This window comes from Belonocnema kinseyi, chromosome 3 (genome assembly GCF_010883055.1).
Source record: "Belonocnema kinseyi isolate 2016_QV_RU_SX_M_011 chromosome 3, B_treatae_v1, whole genome shotgun sequence".
NCBI classification, from domain to species: domain Eukaryota; kingdom Metazoa; phylum Arthropoda; class Insecta; order Hymenoptera; family Cynipidae; genus Belonocnema; species Belonocnema kinseyi.
The window spans coordinates 135,437,952-135,451,230 of NC_046659.1; the positions used below are offsets into that span (position 1 = coordinate 135,437,952).

Below are 13,279 nucleotides of genomic sequence, written 5' to 3' on the forward strand. Positions count from 1 at the left end.
AGGTATATATAAAAAATTACGTTTTTTAAATCGTGACACTGATGAGCAAAATTTATTTGGATTCGAGTAAAGCTAATACGAATTTTTTTAAACTTATAATTAAATTTTTAAATTCATTGTTTTTCGAATTTAAGGTATAAGAATTTTAAGTTGTCTTTTTCACAGTGTATAAAATTTTTTGTTAATTTAAAACTGTGAATCTGAAAAAAGTCCACAGTTTTCATATTTTCAATGAATAAAAAAACATTTGACTATAGAAACGAAATGGTCGTATAACCTTAAACAAAAAAAGTAAGACCAAGAAAAATTCTAAATTAAAAGTGAATGAATGCCCAAAATCGTAGGAAAAAATCTAAGGCAATTGTAGAGAAACGTAAAATGAAAGACTTTCTCCGGAAGATGAAATTTTTTTTTGATTTGGTAATCAATTTTGAATATTGTCACATAAGATACATATTGTATCTGGCATTCGGGTTGATACTGTCAATTATTCTTTGGAGAGGCATCATTATAATTTTTAGACGGGTCTGTAATTCTCAAGCAACATCAAAAAAAGTTTGGAATATCCCAGAAAATTTAGAAAGTCATATGGAAAAAAATATAATTTCTCAAATAGATAAGAAAAGTGACGATAACGACCTAATTCGCACGAGGAAGCAAAAAAATACAGAAGGTAGAAATAATATTATAATTTTTCCTGAAAATTTGATCTAGAATTTTAAGGCAAGACGTTAAATAAAAATTCGAAAATTTTCAAATCAAAAACGCTTTTTACCAAATAGTAAACTTTATAAAATTATGTTTTTAAAATTCAACTTTCAAGATTAAAGACGAATTTTCAATAACAACAAATTAAATTTTAAACAAGCTAGTTTAACTTTTTAGCAAGAACAATTAATTTTTAACAAAATATTTCCAAGTCGAGTGCGAGCATAAAAGATTGAAATTCAGCCAAAAGTAATTTAATTCTTAAAAATGGAAAGACAAGTTATTTGCAAGTAATTTCAATTTGCAAAGAAAAAAAAATAATTACAAACTGTGAAATGTAATTTTTCCATAAAGCACGAATTTCCTACAAAAAGTTGAATTTTCCACCACTTTGGAAAAACGAAAGAAAGTGTTTTGAATAATATAACTGAATCCTCATCTAAATAGATAATTTTAAAATAATAAAGATTAATTATCAACTAGATCGTTGAATTTTAAACTAAAGAGATATTTTTTGAATAAAAAAATGTCAACTAATAGGATAATTATAATAAAATACTTGAATTTTATATTGAAAAGTTAAAATTTTAACCTAGAAAGAATACATTTTCAATCAAAAATCATAAAATTAAATCTTCAGATGAAAAAATTAATTTTTTCACAGAAAAAAACTGCATCTCAACACAAAATTTAGGTTTAAAATAAAAGAGTTGAATCTTAAAAATCTGATTTTCTCAAAAAAACAGTTCAGCTTTCACCAAATAATTGGAATTTCAACCAAAATAATCAACTTTTAATTAAATAGTTCAATAACTAACAGAAAAGATGAATTTTCCACTCAGAAGAATTTTTTAAGAATTTTAACGATATAAATACAGGTTTTAAATATTTTTTTACTTTTAGTATAAAATAACATTTAATATCCAGAGAAACTTCCGGATTTTTATCGGAAAACACGATTTTTCAACAAAATAGTTTATTTTCCACGAAATAGTTAAATTTTTTATTAGAATTGTCATTTTTTTTAACAAATTCATAAACATTATTTCTCGACGAAAAAGTTTATGTTCTACAAAATAATTGAATTTTCTTAGCAATTCGTAAATTTTTAACAGGTTAGTTGAATATTTAATAAAAAAATATGAGTTTACGGACAAAAATAATAATATGCAACGAAATGGTGAAATTTTACCCAAGTAAAAAAAAATTATCTGCCTTTAATTATCTCCTTTATCTATTTATTTATATTAAATTATCCCCTTTAAGTCAACGAGTTTAATTTTTCACCGAAAAAGATAAATTTTCGAAAAAATTTTCAGATATTTGTCAAACTGGCTATCAAATTAAATACAATCAAAAAGCCCTTAAAAAATTATTGCAATTTTCTATTTTTTTGCAGACCCTGACAACATTGATTATTAACTACTGTATCATCAAGAATTAGTTCGAAAATAACTAAAAGAAAAAGAATGCAGCAAACTAACCTTTGATCAATCGAAAAATGTAGATCCTTTTTTCTAAAAGTGTTTAGAAAAAATCAAATCCACCAGCACAAAATTCCTAAATTGAAATCGTGAGTGACTTTTTTTATTACCGTCAATCGGTAATTATGTGAAGTAAACAAGAAATGGATTTGAATATTAGGCCGTCACCTGAAATACAATTTTTGGAAAAATGAAAGACCATATTTTTGACATTTTGCAGGTAATGTTTCAATAGTTGTTTAAAAAAATAAAAAATCATTTTTTCTTCAGGAAAAAAGCTTTTTCGTTTCTAGAAGTATCATATTATATGACTAATTTTTAAAACAGCCTCAAAAAGACTTTGTATTATATATTTTTTTGTTATTATATTTTTTTGTATTATATATAATAGTTTTCGTCTGCCGCAAAGCTGCCGTAAAAAGTGCTTTTAATTCGCTTTTTAGGAGAAAAAGAACATTTTTTCGGTTTTATTTCTAATTTTGGCAGCATTTTTAGAAGAAATTTTTAATGAGCCAAGATTGTACACTGTTGCTTTCTAAGTAAGCAAAAAAGAAATAGGAAATCAGTGCCTTTATATGTACTTCAAAAAATAATTGAAAAAGTAAACATTGTTACTTAAGAGAAAATTCCACAATAGAAAAGAAAAATGCAAAGTTGTTTATTTTCGAAATTTTAAAACCTGCATTTTTAAATTGCCGAAATCGTTCATTAAAAAATTTTCCAGATAACAAGATTTATTATCACACTGGAGAATAAATACCTTACTTAAAACAAAATACTACTTCAAAGTAAAAAACTGTTTGAGTTTTTTTACTGCAGTTAAAATATTTGACAATTTAATACCTTTGAGAGTTAGAATTTTCGGCAATTTACTCTGTTCGGGAATTATACAGTTCGTCAGTTTACTATTTTTAAGAATTTGCAAATTCAGATTTTAAAATTCCCGGACTAAATTTTGGCGGCATTTTATTTTTTTCTGGAAATTTGAAATTTCCGGAATTTTCTTTTTTTTCGGGAAAGTTTGTGCTTCAAAACCATTGAATTCTTGGAATTTCTTACTCTCTTGGAATTCTTGGAATATAGTGAATTTCTTGAATATTTGAAATTTCTTAAATGGGCTCAATTCCTTCAGTAACCTGAATTTCCTGCATTCACTAAATTCCTGAAAATCTCTACTTTTCTTGAATTTCTAGAATTCTGTGAACTCCTTGCACTTTTCCAATGTTCTAATATTCCTTTCAAAAACTCCTAATTGATCAAATTAATTGAACGTTTTTATTCTTGGAAAATTTAAAATTCTTGAAATTCCTTGAATTCGCCTCAGTTCCTCAGTTTTGTGAATATCACGAATAACTAATTTCATCAAAGTTTCTTAATTATCTGTAATCGCCTTTGACTTCTCTAAACGACTTAAAATCTTAGAAATACTCAGGATTTCCTGATAGCCACAATTTTTTTGAATATTCTGAATTCCTTACATTTTGAAGAATTTCGGGAATGTACTTATATTCCTTGAATAATCTAAATTCCCTGAATTCTATAAATTCCTGAACATCTCTGATTTCCTTGAATTATTTGAATTCATTGAACTTGTTAAATGCTCTAAAATTCCTGAGAAAAAATCTTAATAAATGAAATTTATTGAATATCTGTATTTCTCAAATTTGAAAAATCATTTTAATTTTTTGATTCGCCTACTTCTGTGAAATCCTAGAAATCCCCGAAATACTCAGAATTTCCTGATATTCTGAAATTATTAGAATATCCTGAATTCCTAGAATATCCTAAAATCCCTAAACGTGAATTCCCCAAGATCCTAAAAATCTCGAATTTCCTTGAATTTTCAGAACTCTATTAACTCTCTTCACTTTTTGAATATTCTAAAATTACTTTTAAAAACTCCTTATTAATAAAATTAATTGAAATCTTCAATCGTCTTCGACTTTTTAAACTCCTTAAAATCCCTGAAATACTCGGGATTTCCTGAAATCCACAAATTCATTGAGTATCCTGAATTCTTAGAATATCATGAATTCCTTAAATATTAATGATTTCGTGAATATCCTGATGTCCTTGAATGACCTAAATTCCCTGCAATTTTGTGAATTCTTTAAATATTATGCATGATCCAATTTCCTTACGTCTTAGAATTCCTCAAGAATTTTGAAGAATTTGAAAATTCAGATTTTAAAATTCCTGGACTAAATTTCGGTGGAAATTTTATTTTTTTCTGGAAACTTGAAATTTCCGGAATTTTCTTTTTTTTCGGAAAATTTTCGTATCTGTATTTTTCCACACTTTTTTTTATTTTCAAAAACTGTATTGGGCAGATAGAGGATGATGAAGGTACTCAGAATAAGATTAGTCGATGTTTGACAACCGTAAAATCTAGGAAACATCGAGACAAGGAACGAATTTCGATCAAGAGAACGCATTCGGATTCCAAGACTGTCGTGAACAATAAGAGGAGGAGACAACCCATCCACCCTTATGTACAATCAAGGTGTTTACTCTAACGGAAGAGGAGATTTGGCTTCACCGACAAAATTCAATCGTTTATCCAATCTCCATCTAATCACAAAAGACTTATTTTAAATTAATTAAAATATAATAATTAAAAACCTGAAGATTAAAGTTAATAATTAATAACAAAATAAACGAGAGAGGTGATAAATTCCTGAAATGTTCTTAATTCCTTGAATTCTCTGAAATAATGGATTTCTCTGAATTCTCTCAACTCGTTTAATATTTATTTAGGTTCTTGAATTATTTAAATATCCACTATTTACAAAATTATTTAAACTCACCGAATTCCTGAAAATCATTAAATTCTTAAAAAGCTGAAATCTTCTTAAATTTTGGGAACTATTTGAATTCCACAACTTCTGAAATGCACTACAATTCCTAAAAAGACTCTCAATTGTTAAATTGCGTTTGAATTCATATTTGGAATATTATAGATTCTTTGAATTCTTTTAGGTTGCTCAATTTCTTTAATATTATAAATTTCAATATTTCATTACAAAATTCCGAATTCTTCTAATTCTCTGAAATCGTTAAAATATCTTGTTTCCTTAAAATCCTTGACTTTTTTGAAATCCTTCAAATCCCTAAAATTCTCGGAATTTCCTGAAATACTGAAATAAATTGAGTATTGTGAATTGCTCGAATATGCTGAATTCTTCAAATATTTAGAATTTCATCAATAATTTCGTAAATAAACTTATGTCATTTAATATTCTGCATTCCAAATAAAATTTTTTTTTTGAATTCCTTGATTTCGTTGAATTCTCTGAATTCCTAGGAATCCTCGATTTCTCGGTACTCCTGAAAATCTCTGAAACTTTCGGAATTCCCTGACATCCTGATATTCTTTCAATATAGTTAATCCCTTGAATATTCAGGATTTCATAAATATCCTAAAGTCGCTGAATAACCTAAATACGTTGAATTCTCTAATTTTCTGCAGATCTATAATTTCCTTAAATTTTCTTAATTCCTTGAACTCCTTCAATACTCTAACATTCATGAGAAAAACTCTTATTTGATAAAAATCATTGAATCTCTGTATTTCTCGAATTTTATAAATTCTTTAAATCTCTTGATTTCTCTTATGTTCTTCAATTGCTTGAATATTCTGAATTTTCAAATTTTATAAAAATCTCAGAATTCTGGGAATTTTCCAAAATCCGTAAATTTTTCAAATCTCCTGAAATTTTTGGAATATCCTCAATTCCTAGAATGCCCTGAAATCCTTAAATTTTCGAAATTTCCTGAATGTAATTAAATTCTTAGATATTATGAATTTCTATGATTTTCATAAATTCTATAAATTACTTGAAATCCCTGAAATTTCCAGAATTCCCTGGCATCCTAGAATATTTTTAATATAATGAATTCCTTGAGTATTTAGAATTTCATAAATGTCCTGAATCCCTTGAATAACGCGAATTCCCTGAATTCTCTAAGTTTCTGAAAATTTCAGATTTCCTTGAATTTTCTGAATTCCTTTAAATTTTCGAAGGCTCCCAAATTCCTTTAAAAATAACTCTTTATTGATTAAATTAACTGAATCTTTCTATTTCTGGAATATTGAAAATAGTTTGAATTCTTTGAGTTCTCTCAGGAACCTTGAGTTATGAATTATTCTGCATCCTCGAATTTCCTTAAATTTCCGAATTCTCTGAAATCCTTCAATTTACCGCATTCCTTGAATTTTTTGACTTATCTAAACTCCTTAGGGTACCTAAAATACTTAAAAATTTCCTGATATCCTCTTATTTTTTGAATATCCTGAAATCCTTTGAATATCATCAATCCTTATGATATCATGAGTTTCTTAAATAATCGGTATCTTATAAATATACTGAAGTCCTCGAATATTCTGAATGTCGAATTCTCTGAATTCCTGAAAAAGTCCGAATACCTTACATTCTCTGAATTTCTTAAAATCCTTCATTTCTCTGAAGTGCTTCAAAACCATTAAATTCTTGGAATTTCTTACTCTCTTTGAATTCTTGGAATACAGTGAATTCCTTGAAGATTTGGAATTTCTTAAATGTGCTCAATTCCTTGAGTAACCTGAATTTCCTGCATTCACTAAATTCCTGAAAATCTCTAATTTCCTTGAATTTTCAAAATTCTGTGAACTCTTTGCACTTTTCGAATGTTCTAATATTCCTTTCAAAAACTCCTGATTGATCAAATTAATTGAACGTTTTTATTCTTGGAATATTTAAAATTCTTGAAATTCATTGAATTCGCCTCAGTTCCTCAGTTTTGTGAATATCACGAGTTACTAATTTCATCAAAATTTCTGAATTATCTTTAATCGTCTTTGACTTCTCTGAACGACTTAAAATCTTAGAAATACTCAAGATTTTCTGATACCCATAAATTTTTTGAATATCCTGAATTCCCAGAATATCCTGAATTCTTTACATTTCAAGAATTTCGTGAATGTACTTATATTCCTTGAATAATCTTAATTCCCTGAATTCTATAAATTCCTGAACATCTCTGATTTCCTTGAATTTTTTGAATTCCTTGAACTTCTTAAATTCTTTAAAATTCCTGAGAAAAAATCTTATTTAATGAAATTTATTGAATATCTGTATTCCTCAAATGTGAAAAATCATTTTGATTTTTGAATTCACTTATTTCTCTGAACTCCTAGAAATCCCCGAAATACTCAAAATTTCCTGATATCCTGAAATTATTAGAATATCCTGAATTCCTAGAATATCCTAAAATCCTCAAGCGTGAGTTCACGAAGATCCTAAGAATTTCGAATTTCCTTGAATTTTCAGAATTCTAATAACTCTCTTTACTTTTCGAATATTCTAAAATTTCTTTTAAAAACTCCTAATTAGTATAATTAATTGAAATCTTCAATCGTCTTCGACTTTTAAACTCCTTAAAATCACTGAAATACTCGGGATTTCCTGAAATACACAAATTCATGGAGTATCATGAATTCTTAGAATATCTTGAATTCCTTAAATATTAAGAATTTCGTGAATGTCCTGAAGTCCTTGAATAACGTAAATTCCCTGAAATTTTTTGAATTCTTTAAATATATTGAATTATCAAATTTCCTAAAGGCTACGAATTCCTCAAGATTCTTGAGCTTTAGGAACTTTCTGAAATCCCTTAACTTCTCAGAATTCGCTGAGATCCTGAAATGTCTTAAACATCCTAAATTTCTTCAATTTTCGGCATTTCAGAAATATCTTTAACTCCTTAAATTTCCGGAATCCGCTGAATTCTAGAAATTCCTGAAAATCTCAGAATTTCTTAAAAATACTAAATTCATTATATATTAAGAGTGCTATCTACTATATTTGGAGTTTGTGGAAGTCCTTCCATTTTCAAAATTCCTTTAATTTCTTATATGATCTGAAATCGCTGAAAGTCTAGAATTCTCTAAAAACCGTGAACTCCCGGAATTCCGCGGTTTCTCTGAAATCCCTGAAATTCTCTAAAATCCTTAAATATACTGAATTCATTGGATATTCAGAACTCTCTGAATTATTTAAATTCGTGAAGCTCTGATTTCCTTGACATTTTCGAAATCCTGCGAATTCCGCGAATTTGCAGAATTCTAAGAATTTCGAAATAATGCAATGAATTTAGGGGACGTTTTCGAACAATTCTTCAAGAGTTCCAGAGATTTGCGATATTTCTCGTTCAGAAAAGAGAATTAAAAGAAATTATTATTCTATATTTAAGGTGGGATTTTTTTAAATCTTATGAACCCTAATTGTCGCTTTTTGGCAATATTTTCTTTTCCAAAGTGAAGATTTATAATTCTTTGCAGGAATTTTCTTTTAATTTGAGAAAGAGGAAAGTTCAAAATGTGAACAATTTTAACTAGGATTAGGGATCCTTGTATCTCTATTTTTTTTATCGAATAAGATTATTTTATAAAATTCCTATTTCTTGTGAAAAATTCCCATTCCCAATTCAAATTACAATTTTTCATGGAAACTTCTTATTCTGCAGTAAGGAATATAATTCTTAAGGAAATTTCTTTTTCTTTACATTCAGTATAGAAAAAGATAATAATTCGATGTATTTTCAGAATTTTTATAGATATAAGTAATTCAGGATTGATTTACTCTTTATTTTTCCTAAATAAACAATGATGTAAATGTTGATTATTTCCTTGCTTATATGATTTCACTATGATCGATAAGAACATTCTAAAAGAATTTTACAAATTAAGCGTTTTCAAATAAAAAAAATTTAATTTCAAACCAATCAGTAAAAATTTGAATGAAAAGTATAAAATGTGTACCAAAGAAATTTTAATTTTCAAGCTAAAACATCAAATAACTATGTTTTTTATTTTTGTTGCTAATTTGTTTCAAATTTTAATGAATATAATTTTTTAAAGATTTCTCGAAAAAACTCGAAAAGTGTTTTCAAGATGTCAGAAATCTTAAAAGATTATCTAGAAAATTTCAAAGGTATTTATTTTTATTCAACAAATTTCGACAACATTTTGTGGGTAATTTAAGTCGACTGGAATTATTCTTAAAATGAGTTAAAAATCTACTCGATTTGTTTAAATCTTGAAAATCTTTGTAATATTTTATTATCTTTTTTAATATTATCTTAAAATAAGTTTAAAAAAGAATCACTTTAAATATTCCGGGAAACTTCAGGTATACATTTTAATTTGGAGTTTTTAAAAAATTTTTAATTATGGTTGAGACTTTTCTTGAACTTATATATATATATATATATGATTCAAGTTTTTCCAACATTTTGGAAAAACTTCAAATTCTTTTTCATAATTTTAAAAATATTTAAAAATTTGTGAAAATCTTCATAATTATTCTTTTAAAATAAAATATTTGAAATAAAATTTCATACAAAAATATTTCAAGAACTTGTAAGAAGAATTTTCTACTCACTTAAAACCTTTCAAAATTCATAAACAACTTCTAAATTTTCTGTTTAAAATTTTCAAAAATCCCACATTTTGTTCTGAATGTAGTTATTTTTGCGACGTTTCAAAAATGCTAAGAATCTCTTAAACTGATTCGAATTTTTTCTAAAAATTTGCTTTCAAATCTTCTACTTTCCTTCTCGAAATTTCAGAAAATAAATTTAAATCTTTTAAAATATGTGGACAAACTTTCTTCGTATTATTCTTTTCTTAATTAGTTCAAAAAATGCCTAAAATCTCAAGAAAAAGTTTCATTATCTTGTAATCTTATGGTTGAGATTTTCCTTGAACTTTTAAATATATATTTCAATATGATTCAAGTTTTTCCAAAATTTTGGAAAAACTTTAAATTCTTTTTTGATAATTTTAAAAGAAAAAGTTTCATTATCTTGCAATCTTTAAAATATTTAAAACGCTTCAAAATTTTATATAAAAATTTACATTTTGCTTAAAATTTGTCGCTACTGGTAAGTTTTTGGTTACCGGTACCCCGAATATTTTTTGTGTACCTACAGTCTATAAAAACTAACACATTAATCTTTGTTGTTAAATTGTATTTTACAGAATTAATCTCTGATATTGAATAATAATTAAAATTACAATTTTCTCTTTTATCAATAATGTTTAGAAGCATTCCGAAAAAATTGTGTTGTCAAATAAGATTACTGATTAGCAAGTTTTTATTTACTAAATGGACTGTGGCAGAAAATTGATTTTAATGCAGATAAAACCAAAAATATTTCGGACATTGGCATCGTGCGAAAAAATAGGTTAAATAAAAACCTTTAATAGAAAAATATAGTTTTCTGTTTTCCTTGTACATCTCCCCTACTCATTTACATACACCCAACATACTCACTTAGTGGTGGGAGGTGGACCAACAGTTCGAAGTGGATTCTGAACCACCAAGCATAGCAGCTTTAAGTACTGTGACAAATTTTTTTTTCTAGATTTACTGAGACTTTCTGAAGATGAACAATTCCCTTGCTATTTTAGATATTATGGGTCAAAACGCCTAAGGCCGCACGGCCATTATCTCACATATTGACAACTATCTGATTTAATAATATTCTTTAAAAAATCGCTGTTTAAAATCACGTTTGTTATTCCATCGGAAAAGTTCCTATTCTAATAGAATATAATAACTTCTGATTTCGTTCTCGTATTTTAAATGCTCAATTGCCTAATTATTTCGTCTCTTGCGATTTTATGTAAGCACACTTTTGATGACAAAGTTGAAAAGGAACAAAGAAAGCAAATCCTTCTTTCAGAAGAATACGTTTCCGGACAAGGCCGTGCAAGGGTTTTTGTGTAATGTTGAACGAGACAAAGCGAAAGACGTGGAAATTCTTCGAGCGGAAACTGAAACAGCAGAAAATATGAAAAATATGGATCCAGTTCTCCGTGAACTAAAATTGGATCGTCATAATACCCAGATTCCAATAGGCGATGTCAAGGGTTGTTTTCGTACAAGTAAAATGTGAGCCCTTTGATTTTTACAAGTGTTATTTATTTTACAAATAATGATTTGAAGCACTTTCTCAAATCTACCCCTAATAAGGTAGCCTGTAATAAAATATTATTTTTAATAAATTTATTTGATGAAACTTTCAAGTATTTTTAAGCAAATATTGAAAGTTTCTAATTATAAACGCTTTTAGGAAAAACAGCCTTCATAATATTCTATTTGCCATCAGAAAAACAGTCTTGAATTAAAAAAAGCTTTAACTTAAAAAAAATTCACTGGAGTAAAAAAATTTTTTTTTTTAAACATAAACGTACGCAATTCCTCACGGGCAATTGCTCATTGCGAGTGTGAAGCCTCGCTTTAGAGTTGATGCACGGCCTTCACACTCGCAGTGAGAAATTCTTTTAAAAGTTCATGTGGTCTTTTTTGGTAGTAAATGAATCTTCTTGTTAAAAAATTCTTTGTTACTAGTCGGAAATTCAACTTTTTGATTCAGAATTCTTGAATTTTGTTCAAAATTCGTCTTCTCTGGTAGTAAATTCACCTTTTCTAGTTAAAAATTCAAATTTTTGGTTGAGAATTCTTGAATTTTATTTAAAATTCGTTTTTTTTATTATAAAAAATTACTATTTTTGTTTGAACTTTCATCGTCTGGGTTAAGGCTTCATCTTTTTGTTTAAAAGTTCATCTTTTTATTAAAAAATTTAACAACTAGGTTTTAAAGTTGAACCAAAATCTCAAAAGTTAAAAAATCCTTTCTCTGTTGAAAATTAAACTTTTTGGTAGAGGACTCTTGAGTTTGATTGAAAATTTGTATTTTTTGGTGAAAGGTTAATCTTTTTGTTTATAAATACTTCTTTTTTGGTAAACAATTGAACTTTTTGGTTCGAAATTCTTGAATTTTGTTGAAAATTCTTCTTTTTTCATAGTAAATTAATCTGTTCGTTTAAGAATCAACTTTTTTAGTGGAAAATTCTATTTTTTGGTTGAGAATTGTTGAATTTTATTTAAAATTCAACTTTTTCCGTTTTGTAGAAAATTCAACTTTTTGATTAAAAATTTAACAATTAGTTTTCAAAGTTGAACACTATCTTTAAAATTAAAGAAATTCTTTTTTCTTAAAAATTAAACTTTTTGGTTGGGAATTTTTTAATTGCATTGAAAATTCGTTTTTTTTACTTTATTAATTTTTTTTAGTTAAATATTCAACTTTTTTATTCAAAAATCGTGGATTTTATTTAAAATGCGGGCTTTTTCTTAGGGCATTAATCCTTATCCTTAAATATTCATATTTTTTGTTGACAATAGAACGTTTTTTTTCCAAATTCATCTTTTGGGTTAAAAATTTAAAAACTAGAATTTAAAGTTGAAATTTGTCTTGTCAGTAGTAAATTTACCTTTTTGTTTAAATATTCGTATTTTTAGTTGCAAATTTATATTTGTGGTTGAGAACTCATGAATTTTATTGATAATTTTTTTTTTTTTAAGTAAGTTAATCTTTGTGCTTGAAAATTCATCTGTTTTACATACAAATTCAACTTTTTGTTTAAAAAGTCATCTGTTTGGTAAAAAATTCAACAACTTATATCTTAAAAAGCGTTTCTTTTTATTCCACTTACACACTTTTACATGAAATTCACAGAAAAAAATCTGAATTTTATAGTCCATATCAATTTCAATAAATTTATCATCCGTATTTTTTAAACTTTTTGAATTATTTAAAAAAATTCTTCACAATCAAATTTCTAAAAAGGCTCTTTTCGTTTTTTGTTAAGTTTAAAAACAGAAATTTTTAACAATTTTTTTAAATCTACTAAATTGAGAAGAATCTGGTGAAGTTATAAAATTCAGGGCAAGTTGAAATAATTCAGGAGAAGATATAAAAAACAATAAATTTTTTGAATAAAAAGAAGTAAAAATATGCAATAGACATTTATTATATTTCGTAGCGATGTCTAAACGAATTTAAATTATCAAGTTGAACAATTTCTATAAATTAAAAATATTTTATTGTTTATAATTGTGGGTCCGGATGCAATAAGGGCACATAAAATTTTTTCTTGCGAAATCGAAGTCCCCTGGAGGCTTTAGAAAAAATTTTCGAATTTTAATTTTCAAAAGATATATATGGATGTAAAATTTGATTGCGCATCTTTTTTTCTT

At 26.5% G+C, this 13,279-nt stretch overlaps 1 protein-coding gene across 4 annotated transcripts in view; it reads left to right on the forward strand.

Annotated features, from left to right (window-relative positions):
* Positions 1–252: 252 nt before the first annotated feature.
* LOC117169244 overlaps positions 253–13,279 on the forward strand; it is a 27,804-nt gene continuing 14,777 nt past the window's right edge. Inside the window, exons 1-3 of one of the 4 annotated variants that reach the window (XR_004466631.1) lie at positions 253–673; positions 2,108–2,412; positions 10,865–11,150. Coding sequence is in view for 1 of the 4 variants with exons in the window: in XM_033355517.1 (XP_033211408.1) it covers positions 2,383–2,412; positions 10,920–11,128 (239 nt within the window). In the remaining 3 variants the exon portion in view is untranslated. Of the gene's footprint in view, positions 674–2,107; positions 2,413–4,522; positions 4,839–10,864; positions 11,151–13,279 lie in introns of those variants that run through there. The other 3 variants (XR_004466630.1, XR_004466632.1, XM_033355517.1) reach the window with 3 other exon arrangements.